The following is a 25,139-nucleotide window of genomic DNA, read 5'->3' as shown; positions in this document are numbered from 1 at the left end:
TCTATCTTAAAACGAGGATATGACACATAGTTATTCATAGTGGGTCTAACCAGTGACCTAATTATCTGTATTATCTATATGATCATATACATGTTGGTATCATATTCTTGATTGGCGTGAGTGTTAGCCATAATTGAGTGTCTTATGTAATCGTGGTTGGGTCATTATCTACATCAGCATGGTGAAAGTGGGTCTGTGGGTACCACATGATTGGGAGACGTAGCTACCTATATCACCGTTGGGAACCAATGTACAGAGACAATCTGCTTCCAATTGAGGCCAGTATTGGATGTTCACATGGATTATTGGTGTATCTAGAGTATGTTTCCTTGTGATTTATGGTTTACCTTAGATGCATTGACAACATATTTTAGATGATGCTTAGTATATTTACTTGTTGCATTCCCTTTTCATGATGTTAGATCTTAATTCTTCATTAATGTTTCTTACCACTCAATGTGATTGATAGATTAGCATGTTGCATATTCCAATGTTTCATTGATGGCATATATGATGGTTATTAGTAAGGTAGAACTCATAAGGCAACACCAACAATCTTGTTGGTAAATCGATATTTCATGCTCGGCTGTATGGTTAGGATCCTTGAGGTCTCATGATGCCATTATGGTTGGGAGGAAATGAGCAAGGTTCATTTAGTTTGGTTGCATCTTATGCTTGTACTTTCCCTTCATTGTGATGTTGCTTATGTACATGCTTTATTATGATGATGTTGATTAGATGGATAAATGTTATTGTGATCCGTATGTTAGCATGTTAGGGTTTAAGATTCCTTTCTTGCTCTCGAGTGTTCGTTCTTCGTCTTTGGTGGTTCTAGTACTCCCCGATGTGGAGGTTCTAACCATTTTCATCTCCTAAGTTAGTCTTTCTCATTTTTAGCATGGATGGCCTTATGACAACAAAACTAGATGATACTGGTAAAGTATCATCCCACAGTACTGAGGAATATTGTCTCCCAATAAGAGAAATATCATCCCACTATACTATGAAATGTCATCTAGACGAGAAGTGTTACCTGGTATTACTGAGAAATGTCGCCTTATTACTAAGAAATGTTGCCTTGAATTTCTTGTGAAAACTTATAAGTCCACACAACAGGTACTTCCTAACTTATCCAGTGAATGCCAGTTGGTGGTGATTTAGATACCCTTTTGGGAGTTCTTGCTCCCTCATCCTTGACAATTCGCTTGTGGGATGCATTGGATTTGGATATCAATTTGGACATCCTCTTAACGTTGTTAATGGTAAACTGAACTTGTATGGATTAACCACGTAGGAACATTGGATTTGAGCTTCAAAATGAACCTCGACTATAATGTTAGATTATACCTTGAGATGAATTTTGTATAATTAATTCATGTAGAACGTGTTGACAAGTGATGAATGCTTGGGGATCTTTGGTGGTTTGGATAGTTGTCTTCCGTTGCGATCTCTTATATGTTTGTAGTTGCTTGTACCTATGCTTTATCTTTAAAAAAAATCATCTTTGTTTCTCCTTGTTTCCAAGGATCTCTAGGTAAGGCATTACAAAAGTGGGCTTTGACATTAACTAATGGTTCTAACTTCTAAGATGGCATCAAAGTGTTGGAGTTGTAGGCTTATTCTGTGTCTCAAGCAATACATTTTCTGATTTCACCATAAATGTTGTTATTAAAAGTTATATATATACACATACATACATATACCTCCAAGAAAAGAGGTCCCCTATCACTCCCCCTCAAATGTCGTGGAACATAGATGTCAATGAAATTCAAAACATAATAGAATTGCATAATCATTATTCATTTCCACATGCACACAAGAATTCATACATTTTAATGTACGTTTCTACAAAGCTCACAACTCATTGTAAATCCACCCAATGCACAAATTTCATCATAACTCATATTTTTACTCATTCACACAACAAAGATAACAACAAAATTCACATATAGGTCCACAAGGACTCCATGATCACATAATACTACCAAGTAATCAAAAACCAATTCCAAGTAAACAACAATTTATGCTTCAAGTACCCCATGCATTTCCTAAATCAAATGTGTCTCTTCCTTCCATCCCGTAAAATATTCTTGCATCTACTTCCTTACACACAAGACTAGGATATTGCAAATAGAAAGAGTGGAGCTTAATTACCACAAATTCAAAAATATCAAAAACAGTGTCATCAATTTCAACAAAAACAATTATGAACAAACTAATCACAAACAAGAATAAATAATATTTGTTGGCCCATATAAGTGATTATTAAGCTCATATATCACTTAAAAATTGTTTACAATTCACATAATTACATATGAACATCAAGTCGCCAATAACAATAGACAAAATCCACACTCACATCTACATAGTCCTTTACATATGCTCTATAGAAAAATGCATACAAAAACCTAAGGCATTACATCATGTTCTACAAACAAGGCATGTAAAAGCCACATGCAATTGACCGAAGATTGACATAGTTAGGCACTCATATGCTATCACCCTACCTTCTTAAGTAGCTAAAACAAACATGAAATCTTCTTTCACCAATGCAAATTATGGACACTCATAGCAACAATATAGAATACAAAAGTGCCCTCGCATAATACTACATGGAATTGTGCTCTAACTGAATCCTTCACCTTCGGAATTTGACGATGATGTCTCCTCTCCTACCATCTGTGTATGTAGGTCAATTACAAATCTCCAACGTCCATCTTCCATGGACAGAATTTTTTGTTTCCAGTCGTGTTTTACTTTCAGCTGTACTAGCCAGCCCCGTGTGAGGATGGCATCGTGCCCTTTTCTTTTTAATAGTATAACCACAAAATCCAATAAGAATGGTTGTGTCCCGATGATTACAAGTTGCGCCATCAGAGTCCCTAAAGGCTTGATCTCGTGTTGATCGGCGATGAGTAATTGAAATGTAGGTGGTCATAATGTAGGTTACCCCAACTTCTTCCATATATCTTTTGGTAGTACATTTACTCATGATCCTCCATCTACGATTGTGTCTGTGAGGATGGTTCCCAGAATACCCATTTCTACTACTGCAAGGTGTCTTCCTATAGTGAGTGCAAGTAGCTAATGTTTCCTCATCACATGTTTCTACACTTAACAAGTTCACCCCTTCCTTAAGGCATTTTGAATCCCCATGGTCTCCTAGACCACACCATCTGCACAACAGTTGTGGTGTTCCTTTCGTGGTAATCTCTGGCAATGTGTCCCTAGAGGTTTCACGTACGGCATTGTATCATTGGTCGTCCACTCGGATCGTATTGTATCTGGCTTCGGCCCCGATTATTGTTGTTGTTACTGTTGTTGCTGCCTCGTTTGCATCGGTTGTTGTTTTGGTACCCTCCTGAGGTTGTGTCCTTCGTATTCGTTCCTACTCTTGAGGTGGACACTTCCTATGTTAGCAATACTTCTTGGTGTCCCTTCGTTTTCATATTGAATGGGCATTCCTTGGTGGAATGTCCCGCAATTTGCCAGATATCGCAAAATTGTTTCTTAGGGCAGGAACCCTTTGTGTGGCCCTCCTTACAATCCATACACCACAATTCCCCTTCTCTAGCTGGGCCAGGATTCTTTTTCATGTTTTTTAACTCCTCCATCATATGTAACAAGTCCTTCTGTAGTGCCCAGACCTTTTTACTTGAGCCCTTGTCGATGCTGCTTCAGGAGGATGAACCTTCTGAGTCCAATGATCTATCCTTCTTCTTTTTTCTTGTGTATTGTTTACTCTCCAAGTCCATTGCCCGGTTATATGCATCCACTTATGATGCTAGAGGAACAATTTTCATCTTCTTCTTCAGTGTTGGTCATAGCCCTTCGACAAACCACCTTTTCTTCAACCCGTCTAATTGGTTTTCCATTTTCCTACCAACTCTATTCGCCTCCTTGCATATATGTGGATTGTTTCATTTTTTTCCCTGCTTAGTACTATATATTTCCGCTACTATCTAATTATCATCCCTCAATTGTCAGAACTCTACTATGAATTCTTTCTTGACGTCTAGCCATGAAGTTAATTTCTACAAATCAGCATCCGAAAATCAATCAATCGCTACACCCCGTAGGGTCGCCGAAAACTGTCAGACGCAATCATCCTGATTTGTTACACCATTCGCTGTCCATATTGTTTCACATGTTTTACAATGTCTGATTGGATCGGCTGTCCCATCGCCATTAAACTTCGGCAATTTTTCCTTCAATCTTGCCATTTTTAATTTCTTTTGAATCTCTGGTACTTGCGCGCACCCGCGTTGTTCTGCGTACCTGTGTTGTTCTGAGTACCCACGCTGCTCGGAGTACCCGCATTGTTTTGAGTACCCACGTTGTTCTACACAATCGCACTACTTCGAACAACCACCTTACTTTGCACAACCGCATTATTCGGTGTGAAGAGATCTTCAAGCGAAGAAGTTCAATTTTCTACTTGAATCCGTTCGTCAGGTGTATCAAGAACGAAGAGTTCATCCCAAGCTTGTGCTCTTTTGGCACTTTGAGCCATGCGGGTTCCTTCCCTTCCATTCGGATTCTCTACCCTTGGCGTATACAAATTTAAGAACTCCTCCCTTATCTCTTCCACCAAATTCAATCTTTGTTGCGTTTCCTCAAGCAAGTCCTCGGCATTCCTCAATCTGCTAGGTGAATGCACTTTGTTGGTTAGTGCTCCTTCCATCCCTCAATGCCCGTTGGCAAGCTGAAATTTTTGTCTTCACTCTGCCTGTTGTGTTAAAATTAATGCTTCCCATGTTGTACGTATATCGGCATTAATCTTCATAACACCTTTTTTTTATCAAGTTTGATTGGCAACGGCGCCAAAAGTTTACTGTACAGGGTAAACAGATACTTATTGCATTAATAGATTAGAATGTAACACAGAACAGAGACTTTATTCATATAGGCAAATATGCAATTCCAATTACCACGATGATGATTCATAAGTCATTCGGACGATGTACATATACTTCCCAAAGGGGTGACTCAATTGTCACACGACCTTTCGGATACCAGTTTTACCCGTCGGCTATAATAGTTTTTAGCAACAACAGAGTTGTTGAGCATACTAGTGATGGCATTTCTCTTTCTTTCTTTTTTCTTCTACTATAGGGTTTGGCACCAATAATCAAATGGATGCTTGTGCCATTCTTGTGACTTTTGAGAAAGCTTGTGAGGTCTAGAAATGGGCAATTGTGGAACGCGTCACATGATCTTGATCTATCTTTTAAAACAAATGTGGATTCATGATTACACTTGGAGGTTGGAGACTACAGCTGAGTAGATTCTTTGTCTTCTAATTTTAGAGATATCTCTTTTGTCAGTATTCCTAGGGAATGGAATGCTGATGTAAATTACTTGCTAAATGTTCATCTGATGTGAACCACAATTGGAACATCTCTAGGTGGGGGCTTTTTTCTCCCGATAAATCTTCACAGCTTCTTCATAACAATCAGGCTTGAACCCTGGCTTTTCTGCCCATTAGGTCATGATGTATGGTAGACAAACAAAAAAAAATTAGTTCTTATTGAAGGTAGGATGGCGGAATCTTCTTAGATTTTCTTTATTTTGGCCTTATTGACCTTTTCTTAGTATATTTAAAGACACTAAATTTATAATTAGAACAGATTCCAGAATAGTGCTTATTCATGAAATTTGCAATGTCATAAGATGTTAATAGAATCAAAGAAAGACAATCTTGTTACCTAACTTAAATAAATCCATGTAAAAGATGACAACAGAGATTGATATTTTTTTTTAAATTATTATTAATTTTGAGCACTGACCACCATTCATTTTATTTATTTTCTTTTGGTATATTAGCTGGTGACCATTAATGTTATCCGTATTTTTGTTTTCAAATTCAAGAAAATTGTGCATTTTACTGTATAGTGTATTTATATCTAAAAGATATTATAATTATGTTGGCCCTAAGTTTTTCTTTCATGATAACTACATCAGATGCTTCTCCCTGCCCCCTGCATATAACAAACTATAGGTAAAATACTCACAGAGATGACATGTTTGCAATCAGCTAGAAAAATTGCTCCAGTAATTACTTCAGCGTGCCCTGAAGCTTGAGCTACAAGATCTCCAGTTGTAAAATCATAAACGCGCATGCATTTGTCGGCATGAGAACAAATTATATAGCCTCCACTTTGGTCCACACAAACCTACAGTACATAACCAAAAAATGACATGTTAAACGAGCTCCAAAAGGCATAAAATTAGACAAAAGAGGAACGAATCAGCAGACTAAGTCAGTACCTTAATAGGTTCACCACAATCACCATCTTGCTTGAAGGTTCTTACAGGCATACCTGTAGTCAGGCTTATGACTTTGATTTTTTTATCCTGACAATAAAATATACAACTAAAAATATCATATGGTAATCAAATAAGCAGCAGTGAAAAACATTGCATAAATAAAACAACCAAGATCACCTGCCCAACAGTAAGAACAAATTTGCTCTCAGGTTCTATATCCATGTCATACACTGTACCATGAGATGCAACTTCCTGGTGATAACGAGTACTCTTGCAACCTGATTCTGTTGTTACAATGTTTCGAAAAACAACAGATCTGGAGAAATCAAGAGAGTTAAGTAAATAATGTGATTGACAGATAAAATCTTAGAGATCTGTTGGATTTGTTTCAACTGTCAAAATGATCAAACAACTTTTGGAGAGTGCGAATTAACTCACTTATCTGCACTGCAGCTCAACAGCTTTGAGCCATTACAAGCAAATTTTACAGCAGTTATTGATGCAGAATGATCATTCAAAGTTTCTATCACATCAAAGCCCCTGCCATACATTTTGATCTCAAAATATGCATGTCTATGGGTAACACCAAAGAGATTTTGCTCATCCTACAAACTTGAAAAATGAGATGTGGCAACTTGCCTGTTCACATCATAGATATGGATAAGCCGATCCCTTCCGCCAGAAGCTAACAAGTACTGGCCTTTACATCCCTTTCCAACAGCTTTCTTCTCACTTGAATTGCTGAAAGTCAGCGAAAGTATCTCTGCATCATGTGCTTCCTGCCAAATTATCCCAGATGTTCAAGAACATTGTGACCAACCTGTCAAATTATGCCATAATCAGAAATTTGAATTTCCTTATGCCCTAATCTAACAAGGTAAGACTATTAGAGACAAATGCAAAAATTTAAAGTTTCCAGTTTAAAATATATGTACCTTTAAATAAAGTATCAATTTTTTTTTTTTAATATTGAACCATGTGACAGAAATTATAATATCATTTATATCCAAAAAAGCAATTCAAATCACCTGAAAGCTTAACAGGTCAAATGTACTTAAATTATAAACAAAGAGATTGCCACTGCGATCCCCAGCAGCCAGATAAAGTCCATCTGCACTAACAGCCAATGAGCGAAAACCTTGAGCCAGATCAACAAGCTCCTCTGGTTCATTTTGTTTCAATGAAATCTCTCTACTTATATCTGCACATTTATGTATCAGTGATCAGACTAAAAGAAAAAATATCACCTAAGCTGATTTTAACATAAACTATAATATAATAATAAAAAGCTTAGCAACAACATAAGAATAATATTAGTCCCTATCTTTTGAATATTAAAAAGTATTTCCAATGATGTTACTTCCATTGAACACAAGTACCTTGGCTATCATTATCATACTTTATTCTATTATCCCGGTCAACAAACCATACCCATTTTACAGAGTATATTTATGTCAACCTCTTTCCCAATCACGCTGGAGCAACATTAGCAAAGATATTCTGGAAAAAGAAGAGTTTGAATTTGCAGGCATGGTAGGCGAGCGAGGACAGAGACATGCAGAGAGCACAAGAGCTTGGCTTCCCAATCATGGAGGAGACAGATCGGTTTCCTCCATGAAGGGTTGCTTCTAGGGCCACGTAACTGGCCTCTGCACATCCTTGGCCAATTTTTTATTTGGCTCCAGACAGGAGACAGGTTTCCAGGCAGGGGGAACAACTGGGCCTCAATTTGGAGATGGGTGGTGGGAGGGTGGTGTATATACCATATACCATACATGTGATTTTTGCTAGTTATCAAAAGATGTATAACAATATAAGACATAAACATGTAAAATTTTAATTAAGTAAAATTTAATTACTTGAACATTGCATTGAACATTGAACATGAAAGTGGAACATTGAACAATAAAATATTAATATTTTAAATAGTCAAATCAGCAAATGGAAGAGTTCTAACTTCTATTACATAAATATTAAATAATAATAGTCATAAATATGAAAAGTATGGGTATCTCATAATAAAGATGATTTCATTGATCAACATGATATGATATTCAATGTTCACATATCAAAACAAGTATAAATTGTAATATCAAAATGTAGAGGCCCAAAATGTAGTGAAAGAGGCTTCTAATCATCACTCGAGAGGTTAGCAAACTCGTTGTCATCAAAACTATCAAACTCTCCAAGGTCAAGAGCCACTAAAGAAACACCAACCATCCTTGCATCTTAAGTATGCTCATCACCATCAATCTATGATGGCTAATCTGGCTCTACATCCCATCATGTTGTGAGGCTCTACTTATACACAAGTGTCCTGTGATCAGTGATACGCAAAACACTATGTACAACCATAGCTTCTCTGTTTTTAGAGAGATACGCTTGTTCCTCTTACGAGAGTGGATGAAGCTATAAGTCGACCTAATCCTCTCAAAAGCTGAAGAACTAGATACCTAAGGTAGCAATCAAATGACTAATGTGAGAAAAGTTGAAAACTCTTAAGTTCCCTTACAACTAAAAACTTTAATAGTTAATAGTTTAAAAGTTAAAGCATTTCTTGAATACATAATAAATAGGTCCTAAAGTTGAGGATCTAGATACCTAAGACAACAAATGAATGGCAAATGTAGTAGTCATTAATTTTGATCCATGACAAGTCCACCACAAAATTGGATCTTGCTTTGCCATAGATTTTAGGTTAACCTTTGTCACAACCCTATAACCCCTAAGAGTAGCAAATTTGGTCCACTCAATGCAAACCTTCACAACAAACTTGGAGCCATACTCCTATCAATGCACTTGAAGAACCCTTCCTTCACCTAACAAATTAAAATTTCAAAAATTTAAATTATTGGCAAATAGAAGATGTTAGTTACGAAAAGATTCAAAATAAGTAGGATGATATAAATCACCTCTTCATCCTTATTTAATGTAACTCTACTAGGCCTAGACATCTACCACTTTGCATGCAATGAATACATAGCCATGTGTAGGGGAGTGTTTAGATTGTCCCATCTGTGCAGAAATATAGACCAAATGTGTTCATTATAGAATGTTAAACTAGGGTCCCTCTCTCGCAACAATTGCCCTCATCTGACTAAGCATAGAATCAATGCACTCAGACACCTATCCAAGGTGAGGCGCATCCCCATCCCCATATAAGATGACCTGAAAAATTGGAGTAATGATAGAAATTGTATTTTGCATCACACCAAAATACATCACTCTTCAATATCTCCTTGACCCTCCTCCCTTGCTCTATTTTGGACCCATCCCACCTATTCCACTCATTTGTCATTACGATAAGTTGCAACAACTCTTGCAATTCCATCATTCACTCCAAAAGAATGAAGTAGGATGCATATCTAGTCTCAACTAGTTTCAGGAACTCTTTCGCAAAGGTCCTGAAGAGTGCATGTGAAGTGTGGCGGTTGCAAATATACATCTACAAATCTCTAGCATCTAACCACTACATTAATTGAGTCAATCTTCCCCATGTCCTTGAGTGCATTGCTCATGGCATGCACACAAATTGAGTTTGCCAAATATGTCTATGTGCTGCCTCAATAAGCCTCCTTGCAACATTACACATAGGTATTGCATCTGTCACCACTTGGACCACATTTTGTAGTCCAATCTCCTCTATCATCGTCTGAAGGCTGTCAAACTCAAAATCAACATCCTTTCGATTCTCTCAACAATCAACTGCTTTGAGAAAGAATGGGCCATCTGAGCATGAACTATGATATTGACGAGTGTGGTTCCTAATGTCCATCCTCTCGTCCATGATAATGTTGAATCCTAACTCCTCCCAAACTACCCTCATGATTTAATGCATAAGCATCCTGGGTTAACGTGTTATCTTGCTCATTTGTGTTCATTCTGCCAGTTGTTGTCGAGTTATAGTTATCCCACATCGTGTTAATACTTGGGTTAGCGTGTTATCCCATCAAACTCTACAGTGTGTGTCGAGCTATCCTCCATTTGCCGAGTTAACCAGTGTGTGCCGAGTGATCCTTCATGTGCCGAGTTATCTTGTTGATGCCAAGTGTCAGCATTTTGGAGAAGTTTTCTAGTTTTTTGGTGAGAGCCGACTTGCGGGATTAATTCTGATCACGACATTTATGATAAGATCTTGTCTTCGGATGTGTCTAGACCGTTGTTGGGTCGGCCTTTCTATGATGTAATGATCTAGAATGTTTTGTAAGCCATTTTGGCAAGTATAAATAGGGTGTTTAGGCTTAGAGTTAGGCAGCATATTTTTTAGCAAAACTGGAAAAGTTAGGAAACTTTGTTGCATACATGTCTAGAAGGTGTGAATTTGAAGCTCGATCTTGGATCTTGAATTTATTTTGTATCTGGCCATAACCCAGAAGGCCTTACAGCTGGGCATGTATGCTAATCATTTGTTGAATCAATAAAAGAATATTACTCTCTCTCTCTCTCTCTGGTGTTGTTCGCTTTGTGTGTTTGCTTCCGTTGTGTTAAGTCTGCAAGGTTGATCTGGATAGCTAGGTGAGGCTTTGGCCCTAGTTTTCCCTGCCCTCCTTGCATCATGATCTCTATCGTTTTACCAATCTTGGCATACTCATTATCCAAGATTGTGGTCTTTAATTTGTGTTCACCTAGTGGCTCAAATGATCCCCCCTTGGCAACTATCTGCGTCATCTCCTTATAATAAGGAAATCCAACAATGTGATGTGGTATGCCAATGGAAAAAAGCAATCTACCAATAGATTCCTCGATCTCCTACCTCGAGCACACATTAAACAAATCTCATATAATAAGGAGATCCAACTAAATAAATATGTTGCCTACTAGATAAGGTAGCAGGCATTTCAATTCCCAAGTCATCCCTTATACTCCAAAGCTCATTGAATTCAATTCTATGATACAAATTCGTAGTGAGTTTCAAAAACTCACATGCTCCCACACCTTTTTCACTTCAAAAGAGGAAGTGCACATTCACTCTAGTAATGCTACCAAACCATTTTGTACCACATATGTTGCATTTCCACTTCCTTGTGCCACCACTTAATTGTGATGGGGCATTTATCCTCATTACAAACTGTCTAAGAGGTGATTTAGGAACATATTTATATCTACCCCTAGCCCACTTTGTCAAAAGTGTGGAGGTGCAATCAATAAATGATGGACCAAGTGGCCAATTATCAATGGATTGAGATTTATTTTGCTGATCCCTCTCATTGGTGGCATCATCATGCTTGGGTTCATATTATTGGCTACTATGAGAATGTGTTTCCAATTCCATCTAATCATCACTGTGAATTGTTTCATGATTGTGGGAGCTCATTTCGACACTAGATTTCACCGAATGAAAAAAAAACAATGAATACATGGTTTCAGCATAAGCCTTTTCTTAAAATTACAAAATTTTAGTCAAAATTTTGTTGATGCCAGTTTTGTACCACTACATAACATATAGTAATTGAACACTTGATATGGGATATCAAACACTCAATTCCTCTCTTGAAAAGTTAATACTCATGAAGACATGAGAAAAACTCCAATGTTCCTTACATCTATGGATACTAACTCAGTTATATCAATGTGATTTGCTAGTAATCACATAGGCGGCCTTACATTGTTCATTCAAGAATAACTTGGATTTTGGGATGATAGTGATGATTTTTGTATGAGTGTCAAATGATGTTGATGATGGTGATGATAGAGGGTGTGTTCAAATGACTTATGCCTTCCTAACTTTCTTAGAATGAAATCTGACTGCTCAACTACTTGTTATTTTACTCCTACTCCTATAAATGGAAAGATTAACAAATGGATGGGGATCGAATCTGATGAAAGCTAACCAACGGCTCTACCTCCATAGATGCAATGATTTAAGGGAAAAGGACTAGTTTACCGCACAAGGCTTCCTAACAAGCCGCTAGAATGCTAGTGGCCTAGTTAGAGATCCCTATCAAACATCCACTAACATCACCATGCAACTATTCATCTACTCTTAAACATCACCATGCAACTATTCATCTACTCTTACTCTTACTTAGCAACCTTCTCAAAATAAAATCTACTTTAACAACTTCAAAGGAAATCTAATTCTAACTATTGGAAGTAGAAACCACGCAATAACACCAAGTGTTCTTAATCACCATGCAAGTCACAACAATGATAAAGAGAGGCAACCTTCTTATTATCTTGAGCAACAATTTTCTCCAACCCTTTACAAATGAGAGCAAATGGCTTTCTATAGAGGCCAAAATTACAACCAACAGTAGAGATTAAGAGGCAAAGCCAACGATCTAGATTGGATTCTAGAAACCCTAATTAGGATTGCCACCCCATCGGCCAATGAGAAGACGCCACCTCATCAATGGGCCAATGAAAAAAAAGGAAAAGTGGCAACCAATGAGAAGGCACCAAAATGGTAGCCAATCAAAATCAGACACCTATCCTACCCAACAAGAAGGAGAATTTGCCACTTGGGCTTACATCAAATTGTCTTCTAATATAGTTCTACGCTTTTCTTTTATCCTTTTAGCCAAAGCAATAAACTTGGCTAGTTCATCATTGACTTCCTTCATGGGAGGGCAAGGTGTATGTTTCATCTTGAGCTCAATTGAATTCGTCATGTTGCTTGCTGCTTGCAATGTCTTCTCATGATCCTTCTCATATTCTTTTGCATATCCGATAAAGGCATTGAGGGAGGCAAGGGTGACCAAATGTTTCTTCTTGATGGCAACCTTCCCCAACTCATCCAATCTTGATCCAAATTCTATCTCATTGACGTTCTCCTCTTGTCCACTTGAATTATTCCTCTAGTCTGTAGCCTCAAATATTTTCAAATCACTTCCTCCAAATTTGCTCTCCCTTGAAATTCACTCCTCCTTGAGATTAACTTTTCAATTTTCACCACCTCTAAATCAAATAAAATAGGTAGGACCCCATATAAAATTGCTTTTGATTTTGCATAGTCCTAAGTTGCAACTCTAAATTCTCGCTTATAATCCTAGCCCAATCAAATCTTCTCTTTCCATTTTCAATTTCATCAATAAAATAATACATCCAGTTCTCGAATTGCATACCTTGAGCTAAGCCCATGATCCGACTGAGAAGCACAATGAGATCACTATACTCTGATTTGAAATCTAACACGGTGAGCCTTAATGATCTGGTAACTCCCCTTTTGCATTTGTGTAACCAATTTTGCTTTAGATGCATGAAGTAAGCCTCATGATTATCCTAAAATAACTTAGCTGCCCGGTCCATCATTACCACTGTCATGCTTTTATACTAGGGAATATTGAATGCTTCTTCGACCACTTGTCCGCCGATGTTGGCCAACACTCTCTTCCCTTCATAAAAAATGATGGACTTGGTAACAATATCAAACCAGGATGCACTCTCCATTACCAATTCCGAACAAGGCAAGGTATGGGGAAAGCCGCCATTTGTACAATTCCGCTCTTATAGATCTTCTTTGCCATGGGTGATTGTCCTTCCTTCAATCTGTCCTTTAACTGTATCATGTTCATTGTACCGATATTGGTATCACTTATCCGCCTCACTTTTCAAAAGAAAGTGGTCTTAAGCATCATGTCTTCCTTGTCTTTTTTGGTATTCGTTCCCTTTGGGTTCTTGCTTGCACTAACATCTACCATCCTAAACACTTATTCCTGCCCCTTCATTCTAAATGATATGGACTACACTTATCAATCTCCAACCTTCTTTCTATCGATGTAATCTAGCTTATTTCTGCTTCGCCAAGTCCTATCTCTACACTTATCAATCTCCAACCTTCAACCTAGGGGTGGGACTACCACTTATTTCTGCCTCTTCGTTACCTTAACATGGACTACACTTATATCTCTCAACTTCAACCTAGGGTGGTCTAGCTTATTTTTGCCTCACCAAGTGTCCTATCATGAAATCTACACTTATCTCTCCAAACTTCAACCTAGCAATGGAATGATGAAGTGGTGGATGATGAATGCATGAAGAATATAAGGGAAACGAACCGAGCAAGAACAAGGAATAGAATCCGCCTTTAAACCAATCTTCACCTCTAAAAATGAATAGAATTTTACCTTAATGTTGTCTTTACCAATAGCTGGGCCCTTTTCGAATTTGGATTAGATCTCGAAAATTTCAAGCCTCCTTGCAAATAATGATGCCCTGGCAAAAATTAAAATTTTGACTTCCTTGAAATCGCCCACATTTGCCAAAATCAAACCCTTGGATCACATAGCCTCTTCACCAAGCAAAATCACCCAAATCTGGAAGTTGAAATCGCAACCTTTGGAAAGAAAATCAAACCTCAACAAAATCATCCATGCAAGAAAAATTTAGATCTGCCCTCAAAAAATCACCTAAGGGAGAAATTCCCTCAAGATGGAAGGAAAAAAAAATGCCACCAAAAAAAGAAAAATCTGCCCAAAACAAATTCGCTTAAATCTACAAGCTGCCCTTCTAGAGAAAAATCGCTCGACACATGAAGAGGAAGATGGAATGAGGAGATGAGGGAGGGGGGAGCCCCTCTTATACCAAAATTTCCATGTCACTCCAAGCTAGCCGACTTGCCCTAGAGAAAAACAAAATTAAATTAGCATCTTTATTAATGGCCCAGATTTAAATGCCATGCTAAAATTACTTAGCTCAAAGTGAAATTAACCCATTTAATTATCGGTTGTGATCAAAAATTGCAAAAATAAAATAAGGAGAGCCTAGGAGATGCCAAAATTTTCATTTAAAAAACATTTTAGCAATTAAAATCGAAATTAGCAAGCTAAAATCGATTTTCAATTTTAATTTACCAATTTCGTTTAATATTTAAAAATCACCTAAGCAATATTTCAACCAATTTAATGAGATTTTGCAATTTAATCCACTTTCAATTTTGCAATGCAATTTTAATTTTTAACCAAAATAAATCATTTCTTTGGCATTCAAAATCAATTTTCCAATTTCAATTTTGCTATCAAAAATTTCCTTTTTCACAAAAAAATTCAAGATTTTTCAAAACAATTAAATCTAAAAAATTTCATTTTGAAAATGCTCAAGCTTATACAATTATATCAAATTTTCAAAATCCGTCTAAGTCAAAAAAATTGCAAATATATCCTTCCGAATATTGTTCTAACCATCGAAAAAATTTGGTTTTTGAAATTTGTTTGGCCTAGGGATAAAATTACATGTTTCGGAAAATCAAGTTAACACCAAGTGAAAAAAAAAAGCAAATCACATTCCTCCTTCCTAGCCCAAAGGCATCCAAAGTATAAAATTTTCAAATCGAAAACTTTTGGACAACTCCAAAAAATTTGCTAGGGCAATCGAAAAAATTCTAAAAATCTGCAAAAATTGCCAACGCTTGCCCGAAAAAGGGGGTCCCTAGAAATTTTGGGGCGATGGTGTGAAAACCTCACAACAAATTTAAGCAACAAAAATTTAGAAATGAAACAACAAGAATCTACATCAATCTAGAAATGAGATTCAAATAACTATAACAAAATGAAACAACAAGAAATATAAAACTAAGAAAATATGAACAGTCATTTGAAAATTTAAAAATATTGTCAGAAACCCTATCTTTCGCTTCACAGATCTCTTAAACAAGGTGAAGAGTCTTCCTTTACTTCTTGCTCCTTGTCACTCCTCTTTGACTTGCAATCACTCTATTCTCTCTTAAAAGCACCCTTTTCTCATCTCTTGACTCTTCTTGTTGTTGTTGTAAACAATAAGAAAGCAAAAATGCAAATGAAGCCACATAGTGAATGCAAGCAATTTATCATAAGTCGTGTGCCCCACATGCCCTAGGGTTAAAAAAATGCCCAATAGGATATTAAAAATATGTTTTTTAAACAAAAAAAATTTTGGTCGCAAGTTGCAAGGTCATCCCTTGAAGGGGTCGAGGTACAAGTTTTTGTCCCTCTGTCCCCTTAGGGATGTCAAGACATCCCCTTGTCTCTGCCAAAGCAACAGCAAACTAGTGGCACCATTGGAGATGCCAAGTAAGCATCCCCATGTCCCTCTCTCAAAGACATTCGAGCGTTTTAGGGGAAACATATCCTCGTGTTACATTGGTAAATAGAGAGGAAATTAGTAGTCAAGGACGGAACACAAAGAACATCATTAAATGTCCTCTCTCCCTTAGGAATAGAACCTTTCCCACTAACCGTAATGTATGTGTTGTTACCCATCAATATATTAGGAGAATTACAAAGCTCAATAGAAGAAAACATTTGCATGGAAGATGCCATATTAACTTAGTCAAGGAAGAAGAAATCCCCAATAGAAATGTACAACCTTGCAGCTATAGACAACACCGCAGAACTAACAAAACAAAGCAATAAACGTCACTAGCAAATAAGGTTAAATGATCTTCAATTATCATCAAGTTGGCCTACAAATGCAGATTATTGATATTCAATAGGCATGCTTCATTACTAAGGACAAAAACCTTGTTCTTGATCTTCATTATCACATCTTCTTGGCTATGCTTCTACCAAGTTCTACTTTGTTGCCTCTTAACAAGAACTCCTAACACACTCACTTATATACAAGATCGCCGACCACAAGTTGGCTTATCCGGTCAAGAATCTCCAAGACAAAGAAATGTATTACAAACAAATATAGGTCAAGAACTAAATCCACAAGAACACCCCTAATTAGTGCGAACACACAAGGAGGTCAGCCACATGACTACCAACATAGAACAATGTGTCATTAGGCTTCACTTTGCGTGAATCTCCATTGCAAGTTAAATCATGCCAACCTGCCCATTAGAACAAGAAACCAAATATAGGACCAGACCAATCATAAGATAAATTCATTTAGAAACATCGGATTGCACTGCAAAGCTGGAGATAAGATCTCCATGATATCTAGAACACACCACAAGTATCATTTAAGATGATAAGCCAAGTAGAATGATTGCTACCTAGAACACAGAAAATTTTCCAACTTAAGTAGAATACAAACAAACAGAAAGGAAATCATTTTGGGTGATGCAAGGTTGCCAAAAACCTAAGGATGCTCTTGCATCAAACAGCCCAAGTGAATAGAAGATGTTTCATAAGAGGAACTTATGAACATCTAACGGGATTCAAGATATAAATCCCATGCTCATTCTTGATCAACATGTACTCCTTATTTGTAAGGTATATTTCTTGCAAATCAGTTTGTCCACTATCTAAATACACAAGTCTAGCAATATACCATCTTCATTGTCAAGTAATGCTCTACTACTTCTCTAAAAACCTCTACTATGTTTACCCAATTCACACCAATCACGTTATCCCTATCTCTCCTATAGTCTGCAACTAATCTCTACTTCTCCTAATGTTTGCCTCCACCTCTATCATTGCTCACCAACTTCTTTGCCTCTAATCTACTCAGAATATCTTGGTGCTAATTTGATACCACGCCAATAACTTATTGTGGCAATGCCATTAGATTATGAACAACCTTCAACCCCATCGGTTTAAATACATTCATCAGATCCTTCAACAAATATACCTCAGAATTCTTCTCAGCCTCCTACTAGAAACCCATCACCTTCTGATTTGGAGCAGTTTGATCTCCTAAGGTGTAAGTCCTCCTTAAACTCAAGTTCTTAGCCTTCCTTCTCCCTCTTGCTTCAAACGAATTAAATTGAACTTCCCGTCATCCTTCACAATAGACACAACATTCCTCCAGCAATTACGAATAGCTCCCACAACATAGTATCAAGATCTTACTACCAAAACATGAGAAGCACTCATGTTAGCCACATCACACAATACCTCATCCCTATATAGTCCAATGTTGAACATAACCCAACACTATTCTTTCACTTCCAGCATATCATCATCCTGAAACCAACTTATCCCACATGTAAGTGGTGTCTAAGTCTCCTTAATCCAAGCTTTTGTATCATCTCCTCTAGTACAAGGCCATTAGTACCACTATTCATTATCACCTTGCAACATTTGTCTTCTAATTTGCAAACAGTTTGGAATAATTGGCTTCTTTGCACAAGCTTTGGTTCCTTCTTACTCGACATAACACTTCTTAACATCAAAGATTCTCCCATCTCGAGGGCACTCTCTTTCAACAAGTTCATCTTCAACATGCTCCCCATTTGTCACTAGGTTGTGTTTTCCTTTTCTCTTACTAGAACCAACCAAACATTGGAAAGCTCTATATCCAAAATTTCCATAGTTTCAAGAATCTTCGAATCAGCTACCTCTTCAATCACAAGCTTATCCTTGCCATTATCACCAACCGATTTATCCTTGACCTTAAGGGTAACTTGTCTTCTCCTCAACTTATCTTTTGCCTTCAGGGCATATTGATTGTTGTAACTTAGTCAAAACATCGCCCATTCTAGATAGGACCCCATAGTCAAAACATCGCCCATTCTAGATAGGACCCCATATTGGTTGTTTGATTGGTCTCTTTTGGTGTGGTGTCTTAGTGGCTCTAAGCTTTTGTCTTTAGAATTTCCTCTTGGTCCAAATCGGAAAGAGAGATATAACTTAGGTCCTAGGTCATGATTTCTCTTCGCCTTTCAGATTTTAGGTTTAAAAGGCTTTCATTGTTGCATATGAAGTTTGAATTTATTGCCCTTCTAGATTAACACAATAGTTGGATGATGACTTAAAATATCATCTAATGAGGGACTAACAAAAGAGAACTTTCCAAATATGAGTATCCCTCACACACCCAGTCAACGTGCCAATATGATTTCACCATAGTCAACAAGCAATGAAAAGATGAAGTACTTCATATACACCAAAAAGTGCTTAGGTCCATTCCTACATAGATCACCGAATTTCAAAGAAGAAACGTATTTGATAGTCATCTTTGAGTGCACAAATAAAGAACACAAATATTCATGAACATGCTAGAATCACAAATGTGCCCAGAATACAAGACCAAAATTCACATATCAGAGAGGAAGATAAGACTTGGTTTGATATATCAAATATGTCATCAACTACATCCATCATCAACCATGAAAGATTGTTTAAACAATGTCCAAGCTCAACACAACAAAGCGGAGCCCTCTCCATAGTGAGCACCCAAGCATGCTGCCAACCTAGAAATCATGCTCAAATTTTGCCGACAATGGACCAAACTGAAAAGCTTCAATCTCAAGAAGATGTAGGGCGAGCAAGAGGCATTCACAAATGGACCTAGATGAATGAAGAAGTAAAGACAATTTTGTGCCAAGTAGCACAAACCAAAAGAGAGCATGAGGAGCCTACCCTTCAAATTGAAACACAAAGCATCAACAGTGAGGAAATTTGGAGCCTTTTATTAGCACTAATTCATGAACATAGATCAGCAATAGACATTTGTGGTAACTAGGGAAACCCATTACCAATTTTCAAAGGCACAATATTCATGTTGGTGTTAGTCGATGAATCACTGCAAAGAAGATGAGGATCACAACTGAGTGCTATTTTTCTTGCACTTACTATAGAGCGATGACAACATGAGTGGCGTGGCCATTAAACATTTAGTGCATCCGAAAACCAGAATTCCACCATCCCATTCATTTCTCAAAAGCCATTTTTTATTCTAGTTTATCAATAAACCTTGATAAAAATTAACATTCAATTAAAATAATCAATTTAATTTCACTTTTCAAGAATTTGATTTAATTGCAACAAAAAAAAGCATACCACCAAAATTCCTAAATCTTGACTATTTCATTTACTTTTACTTTTCAAGAATTTGATTTAATTACTTTGAAGGGCCAAAAAAAATCGAAAAGATTGAAAAGAATTGAAAAAGAGAAGGGATTTTGTGGGTTTAAATTAAGAAATTAATTAAATATTTAATTTAATTAATATTTAATAGATTAATTTTCAAATAAATTTTGGATAAAAGCATGACATAACTTCCTTATGTTAAATTTATAACAGTGATAATCTACTAGTCTGAGAGTGCAGACCGCACCTAGTCTTCCTCCTTTCTAATATCATTTAAAGGCATTAAATATATAAGCTACACCTCTTGTGATGGGCGGCGATTTTTGAGATAGATTAATATTAAATACCAACTTAACACATTAAAGGAGGGTGTTATTGTAGTTTGAGGACACACAAGTATAAGAAGTCTGCTCCCTTGAGCAATAATACCCAATCGAATTTATTGCAAAGACATAACATTCAACCAGAATAAAAGTTGACAACTCCTCCATACTTCAAATTATTAAGAAGTTCATTTTTCAGTAACCAAGGATATTATACAAGTCTGATTTATTTTGTACAGGATTTGCAGAAACTTTACATGGTATCAGAGCTCTGGTAGTCGAACCTAGACTCTGCAAATTTAAGTAACCAAACCTTTTATATATATATATATATATATATATATATATATATATATATATATATATATATAGTATCTATCTCCTATCTTGGCATACACAATCAGAACCTATGCCTGGCAATTTAGAATCATGATGATTCTTGAAGAAAATGATGTAAAACAATTTGTTGATTCAGCATCCAAACAACCTCCAGTTGAACCTCATAAATCTATCTCGAGTAAAGGAAATAGAAGAGCCATTCAGATCATATGAGATGGAGTAAAGAATGATATTGTACCTATGCTAACAAAACATTAAATAGCATTTGAGATGATGAATGCATTACGAAATGCATATAAGGTCAACAATGCAACTAGAGTTCTCGCACTGAAAAGGCAACTAATCCAGTACAAATAAAGAAAGGAGAATCAATGAATTCTTACTTCCTAAGAGTTGTCAGCATAAGAGATGAACTTTCAAGTATAGGAACCATCATTAGAGACACGGAACTAACACTAATGGCTATAGATGGATTACCAGATTCATGGGAAACTTTTGAACAAGAAATAAGTGTCATAGATAAACTTCTTGACTTCAATAGACTTTAAAGAGATTGTCTTCAAGAAGAATCCAGAAAATTAAAGAAAGGAGGGAAACTAAAAACAAGAGATGAAGAACTTCATGTTCTTAATACAAATTCCTATAAGGGCAAGAAGAAGCATATCAAGAAGAAAAAGGGAAATCAAAAGAATGGCAAACCCAAGAAAGATCTATCCAAGATAAAGTGTTTCAGATGTGAAAAGTTTGGACACTACAAATCTAGTTGCCTTGAGAATTCTAAACAACAAGTGAACTATACAAATGTTACTAGGGAAGAAGATAACTATGATCCGGAGAATCTTGTATTGTATTTGTCACTGTCTAATGAAATTTCAAGTAAAGCATGGGTGATTGATAGCAAATCTTCTAGACATATAACAGGATACAAAGAAGCACTAGACTCTATATCAGAAAAGGTTAATGGCGAAGTTACGATTGGTGATAATTCAGCACATTTCATCCAAGGAATTGGAAACTACACCTTGAAACTAAAATCAAGAAATTATCTTCTACTTAAAGGAGTACTCTATTACAATAATAGATAAGACGTCTATTATTAGTTAATGGTTATCTTGTAAATATCTTTAGCTTTAGTTTTCTTTCGTTTTTTGCTTTCTCTGGAATAGAATGTTTCTATTCTTTACGATCGTTTCCTAAGGAAACATCGTCTCATTCTTTTGTATAAATTGACCTTTCGGTCTCTGTTATTAACAAGCAAGTATTTACCAATTACCTCGTAATATGGTATCAGAGCTAAATCTTAAAATTTTTTGTTAAAATTTATAATTTCTTCTTGAAATTATTTGTTTAAATTTTTCCAAAATTATTTCAGCTATTTTCTCCAAAAACCCGCCTAGGTTTTTTTGTCTAGAGAAATTATGAACTCGGGTCTACAAATTGCATGAAAATCGTGGTCGTTTTGTACCATTCTCAGCTGGTATCTAAAAATCGCAATTTCTTTTGCCTAACATCCTCTGTAAATCGCATTTTTACACTCCATTTTCGCGTCTTCAGCCTGCACCCGCGCGATTTGGAGGCTCATGTTGTAGTTGCAAGGGTTTGTACTTCCTACCAAAGACGCGGAATCGACAGTTTTGGTTCAAATCTTTATCTAAGACTTTTTTTTTGAGATTGTTTCTAACAGTCGCGCGACTAACAGACTCGTGTTTTTGGGGTGAAAATCTGCATGTTTCTGTATCAAATCTTCTTGCTCTTAGCCGTCTCAGTCTGTCATCGTGCTCTGGGAAGCAGATTCGACCATTTTTTATCAAGAAATCTAAAGTTTTTTCAAGCTTTTTTCAGCTAGGGCCGTTTTTTTTTCGAAACCCTAATTTTTGGGATCGAAAAAATATTTTGTTTGCAGATTCTTGGTGGGTTTTTCGAGAGCTCAACTGGGTTGTCGTCTGTCTTTTCTGGGTGCCTCGATTTTTGTGCCTCGATTTTCGAGCCAGCGGATTCAAAAAACGACAGAAGATTCCTTCTGGGTTTTTCGAGCTCTCTTCTGGGTCATTCTCTGATTCTTTTGGGTCTTCCGTATTTTTGCCTCCAGCTTGTTCATGCTTGTTCATGCTGATATCTGCGGCCCTATGGCCACTCCTTCTGTTCTTGGGTACAGGTATTTTCTGTTGTTTGTAGATGATTTCAGTAGAAAAATGTGGGTGTATTTCCTTAAAAAGAAATCCGATGCATTTACTGTATTTCAGAAGTTTAAACCCTTAGTTGAAAAAGAGTCTGGGAAATCTATTATTACTCTTAGATCAGACAACGGAGGGGAATTTTGTTCTAATGTTTTCTCCAGCTTCTTGGATACACATGGCATCCAACGCCAGTTCACCACACCCCACATGCCACAACTGAACAGTGTAGTTGAACGTCGGCTCATTCCATGCTCGAACACAGACATGTTCCGAAGTGTTTTTAGGGAGAAGCAATTAACACTGCGGTTTATCTGTTAAACCGGTCACCCACAGTGGCAGTCAAAGGTAAAACTCCGGAAGAGGCCTGGTCAGGTCGCAAGCCCAAAATCAGTCACCTGAAGGTTTTTGGCTCTCTTGCTTTTGTTTGGATCCCTGATGCTTCATGCGCCAAGTTGGATGCCAAAAGTCAGAAACTGATGCTTGCTGAATATAGCAGTCTTCACAAAGCCCAACTCCTTATTGATGTTGAGACATCTCGTCTCATGTACAGCCGCGATGTAGTCTTTGATGAGCAACGAGGACCATTCATGCCTGTTTCTCCTGTTCCTGATCCAACAGACCAGCCTATGCAGGTTCATGATTTGGGAGTTCAGCTTCCATTAGGTCCACCTGATGGGAGGGCTCCAGTAGCTCCTCCAACTCCAGTCCTGCCAGTGATACCTGTACAGCCACCTCCGGCTTCTCCTGCAGGATCACCTCGTTTTGAAGATGCTTCACTTGAGTTTGATCCAGATTCTTCTGATCAAGATCCTGCTGATCAAGCATCTCCTAGTACTATTGTTGGTCATTCTCCTCTCTGGCCTAAGTGGTGGGCTAAGACACTTGTTGATCTTCATGATGATGAGCTCATTGATGGGAGAACTGCTCGGAAAAAGAGCAAAACTACAGATTTTGTTAACTTTGCTCTTATGTCCAACATTCACAATGTGTTTGAACCTCAAACATATTCTAAGGCTAAAGGAATTCCAGAGTGGGAACAGGCCATGCAATCTGAACACCAGAGCCTACTGAAGAACAACACTTGGGTCCTTTCTGATCTTCCCCCAGGGAAGAAACCCATTAGCTGCAAATGGGTCTACAAAATCAAATACAAATCAGATCATACTTTGGATAGGTACAAAGCTCGTTTAGTGGCAAAGGGCTTTTCTCAGCGTCAGGGCATTGATTATGAGGAGACCTTTGCTCCTACTGGAAAGATGAGCACCATCAGATTAGTCCTAGCCATGGCAGCACAATTTGGCTGGAAGCTCCATCAGATGGAAGTAAAGAGTGCTTTCCTGAATGGTGATCTCCATGAAGAGGTCTACATGACGCAGCCTCCTGGTTTCAAGGTTGCTGGTAAAGACCATCAGGTTCTCAGATTGATAAAAGCTCTCTATGGTTTGAAGCAGGCCCCTCGAGCATGGTACATCAAGATTGATTCGTACCTCAGTGATCAAAGCTTCAAGAGGAGTTCTTCAGACTCAAATCTGTACATCAAGACTACTGACAGTGACATCATCCTTCTGGTTATCTATGTAGATGATCTGATCATCACTGGCAGTTCGGCATCTTTGATTCAGGGAATCAAACAACAATTATGCCAGTCTTTTGATATGACTGACCTTGGGCTCATGCATTATTGCTTAGGTGTTGAAGTTTGGCAACACTCTTCTGGTATATTCATCTCTCAATCCAAATATGCCAAGGCCTTGTTACACAAATTTCGAATGCAGGATGGCAAACCTGCATCTACACCTATGGAGAAAGGTCTCAAGTTATCAGCCAAGTCTGATTCTCCTTCCGTTGATGATACTACGTATAGGCAACTAGTAGGCAGCCTCATCTACCTATCTGCTACTAGGCCTGATATCAGCTTCGTAGTCAGCTATATTTCACACTTTATGACAGCTCCTAAGGCTGATCATTGGATGGCAGCAAAGCGTGTGCTTCGTTATGTGAAGGGCACTTTTGATTATGGACTTCTGTATTCTCGGAGTTCTAATCCGAAACTCCCTGGGTTCACAGATTCAGATTGGGCAAGCTCTGTTGATGATAAAAAGTCAACATTTGGATATGTGTTCAGTTTGGGATCCGGTGCAGTCACATGGACCAGCAAGAAGCAGCAAGCAGTTTCTCTCTCTTCTACAGAGGCTGAATACAGAGGGACTGTTAAGGCAGGATGTGAAGCTGTCTGGCTTCGTCGGATGCTTGGGGATATGCAGATGTCACCAGCAGGACCGACTACTCTGTTTGTTGATAACAAAGGCGTTATCAAGTTAGCACGGAATCCAGTCTTCCATGAACGAACCAAG

At 37.5% G+C, this 25,139-nt stretch overlaps 1 protein-coding gene across 1 annotated transcript in view; it reads right to left on the bottom strand.

Moving 5' to 3' along the window:
- Positions 1-25,139, bottom strand: part of LOC149544448 (Transducin/WD40 repeat-like superfamily protein) — a 111,882-nt gene that overhangs the window by 23,649 nt on the left and 63,094 nt on the right. Inside the window, exons 10-15 of the mRNA XM_089798857.1 lie at positions 7,299-7,471; positions 6,910-7,049; positions 6,709-6,810; positions 6,448-6,586; positions 6,271-6,357; positions 6,015-6,176 (exon numbers count right to left, since the gene is read on the bottom strand). Coding sequence (XP_089654983.1) covers positions 6,015-6,176; positions 6,271-6,357; positions 6,448-6,586; positions 6,709-6,810; positions 6,910-7,049; positions 7,299-7,471 — 803 coding nt within the window. The remainder of the gene's footprint in view (positions 1-6,014; positions 6,177-6,270; positions 6,358-6,447; positions 6,587-6,708; positions 6,811-6,909; positions 7,050-7,298; positions 7,472-25,139) is intronic.

Source organism: Cupressus sempervirens, chromosome 8, assembly GCF_028749045.1.
Source record: "Cupressus sempervirens isolate cs-2001-9-10 chromosome 8, ASM2874904v1, whole genome shotgun sequence".
NCBI lineage: Eukaryota > Viridiplantae > Streptophyta > Pinopsida > Cupressales > Cupressaceae > Cupressus > Cupressus sempervirens.
The sequence above is the reverse complement of the archived record's forward strand: the minus strand, read 5'-3'. Positions and strand labels throughout refer to the sequence as shown.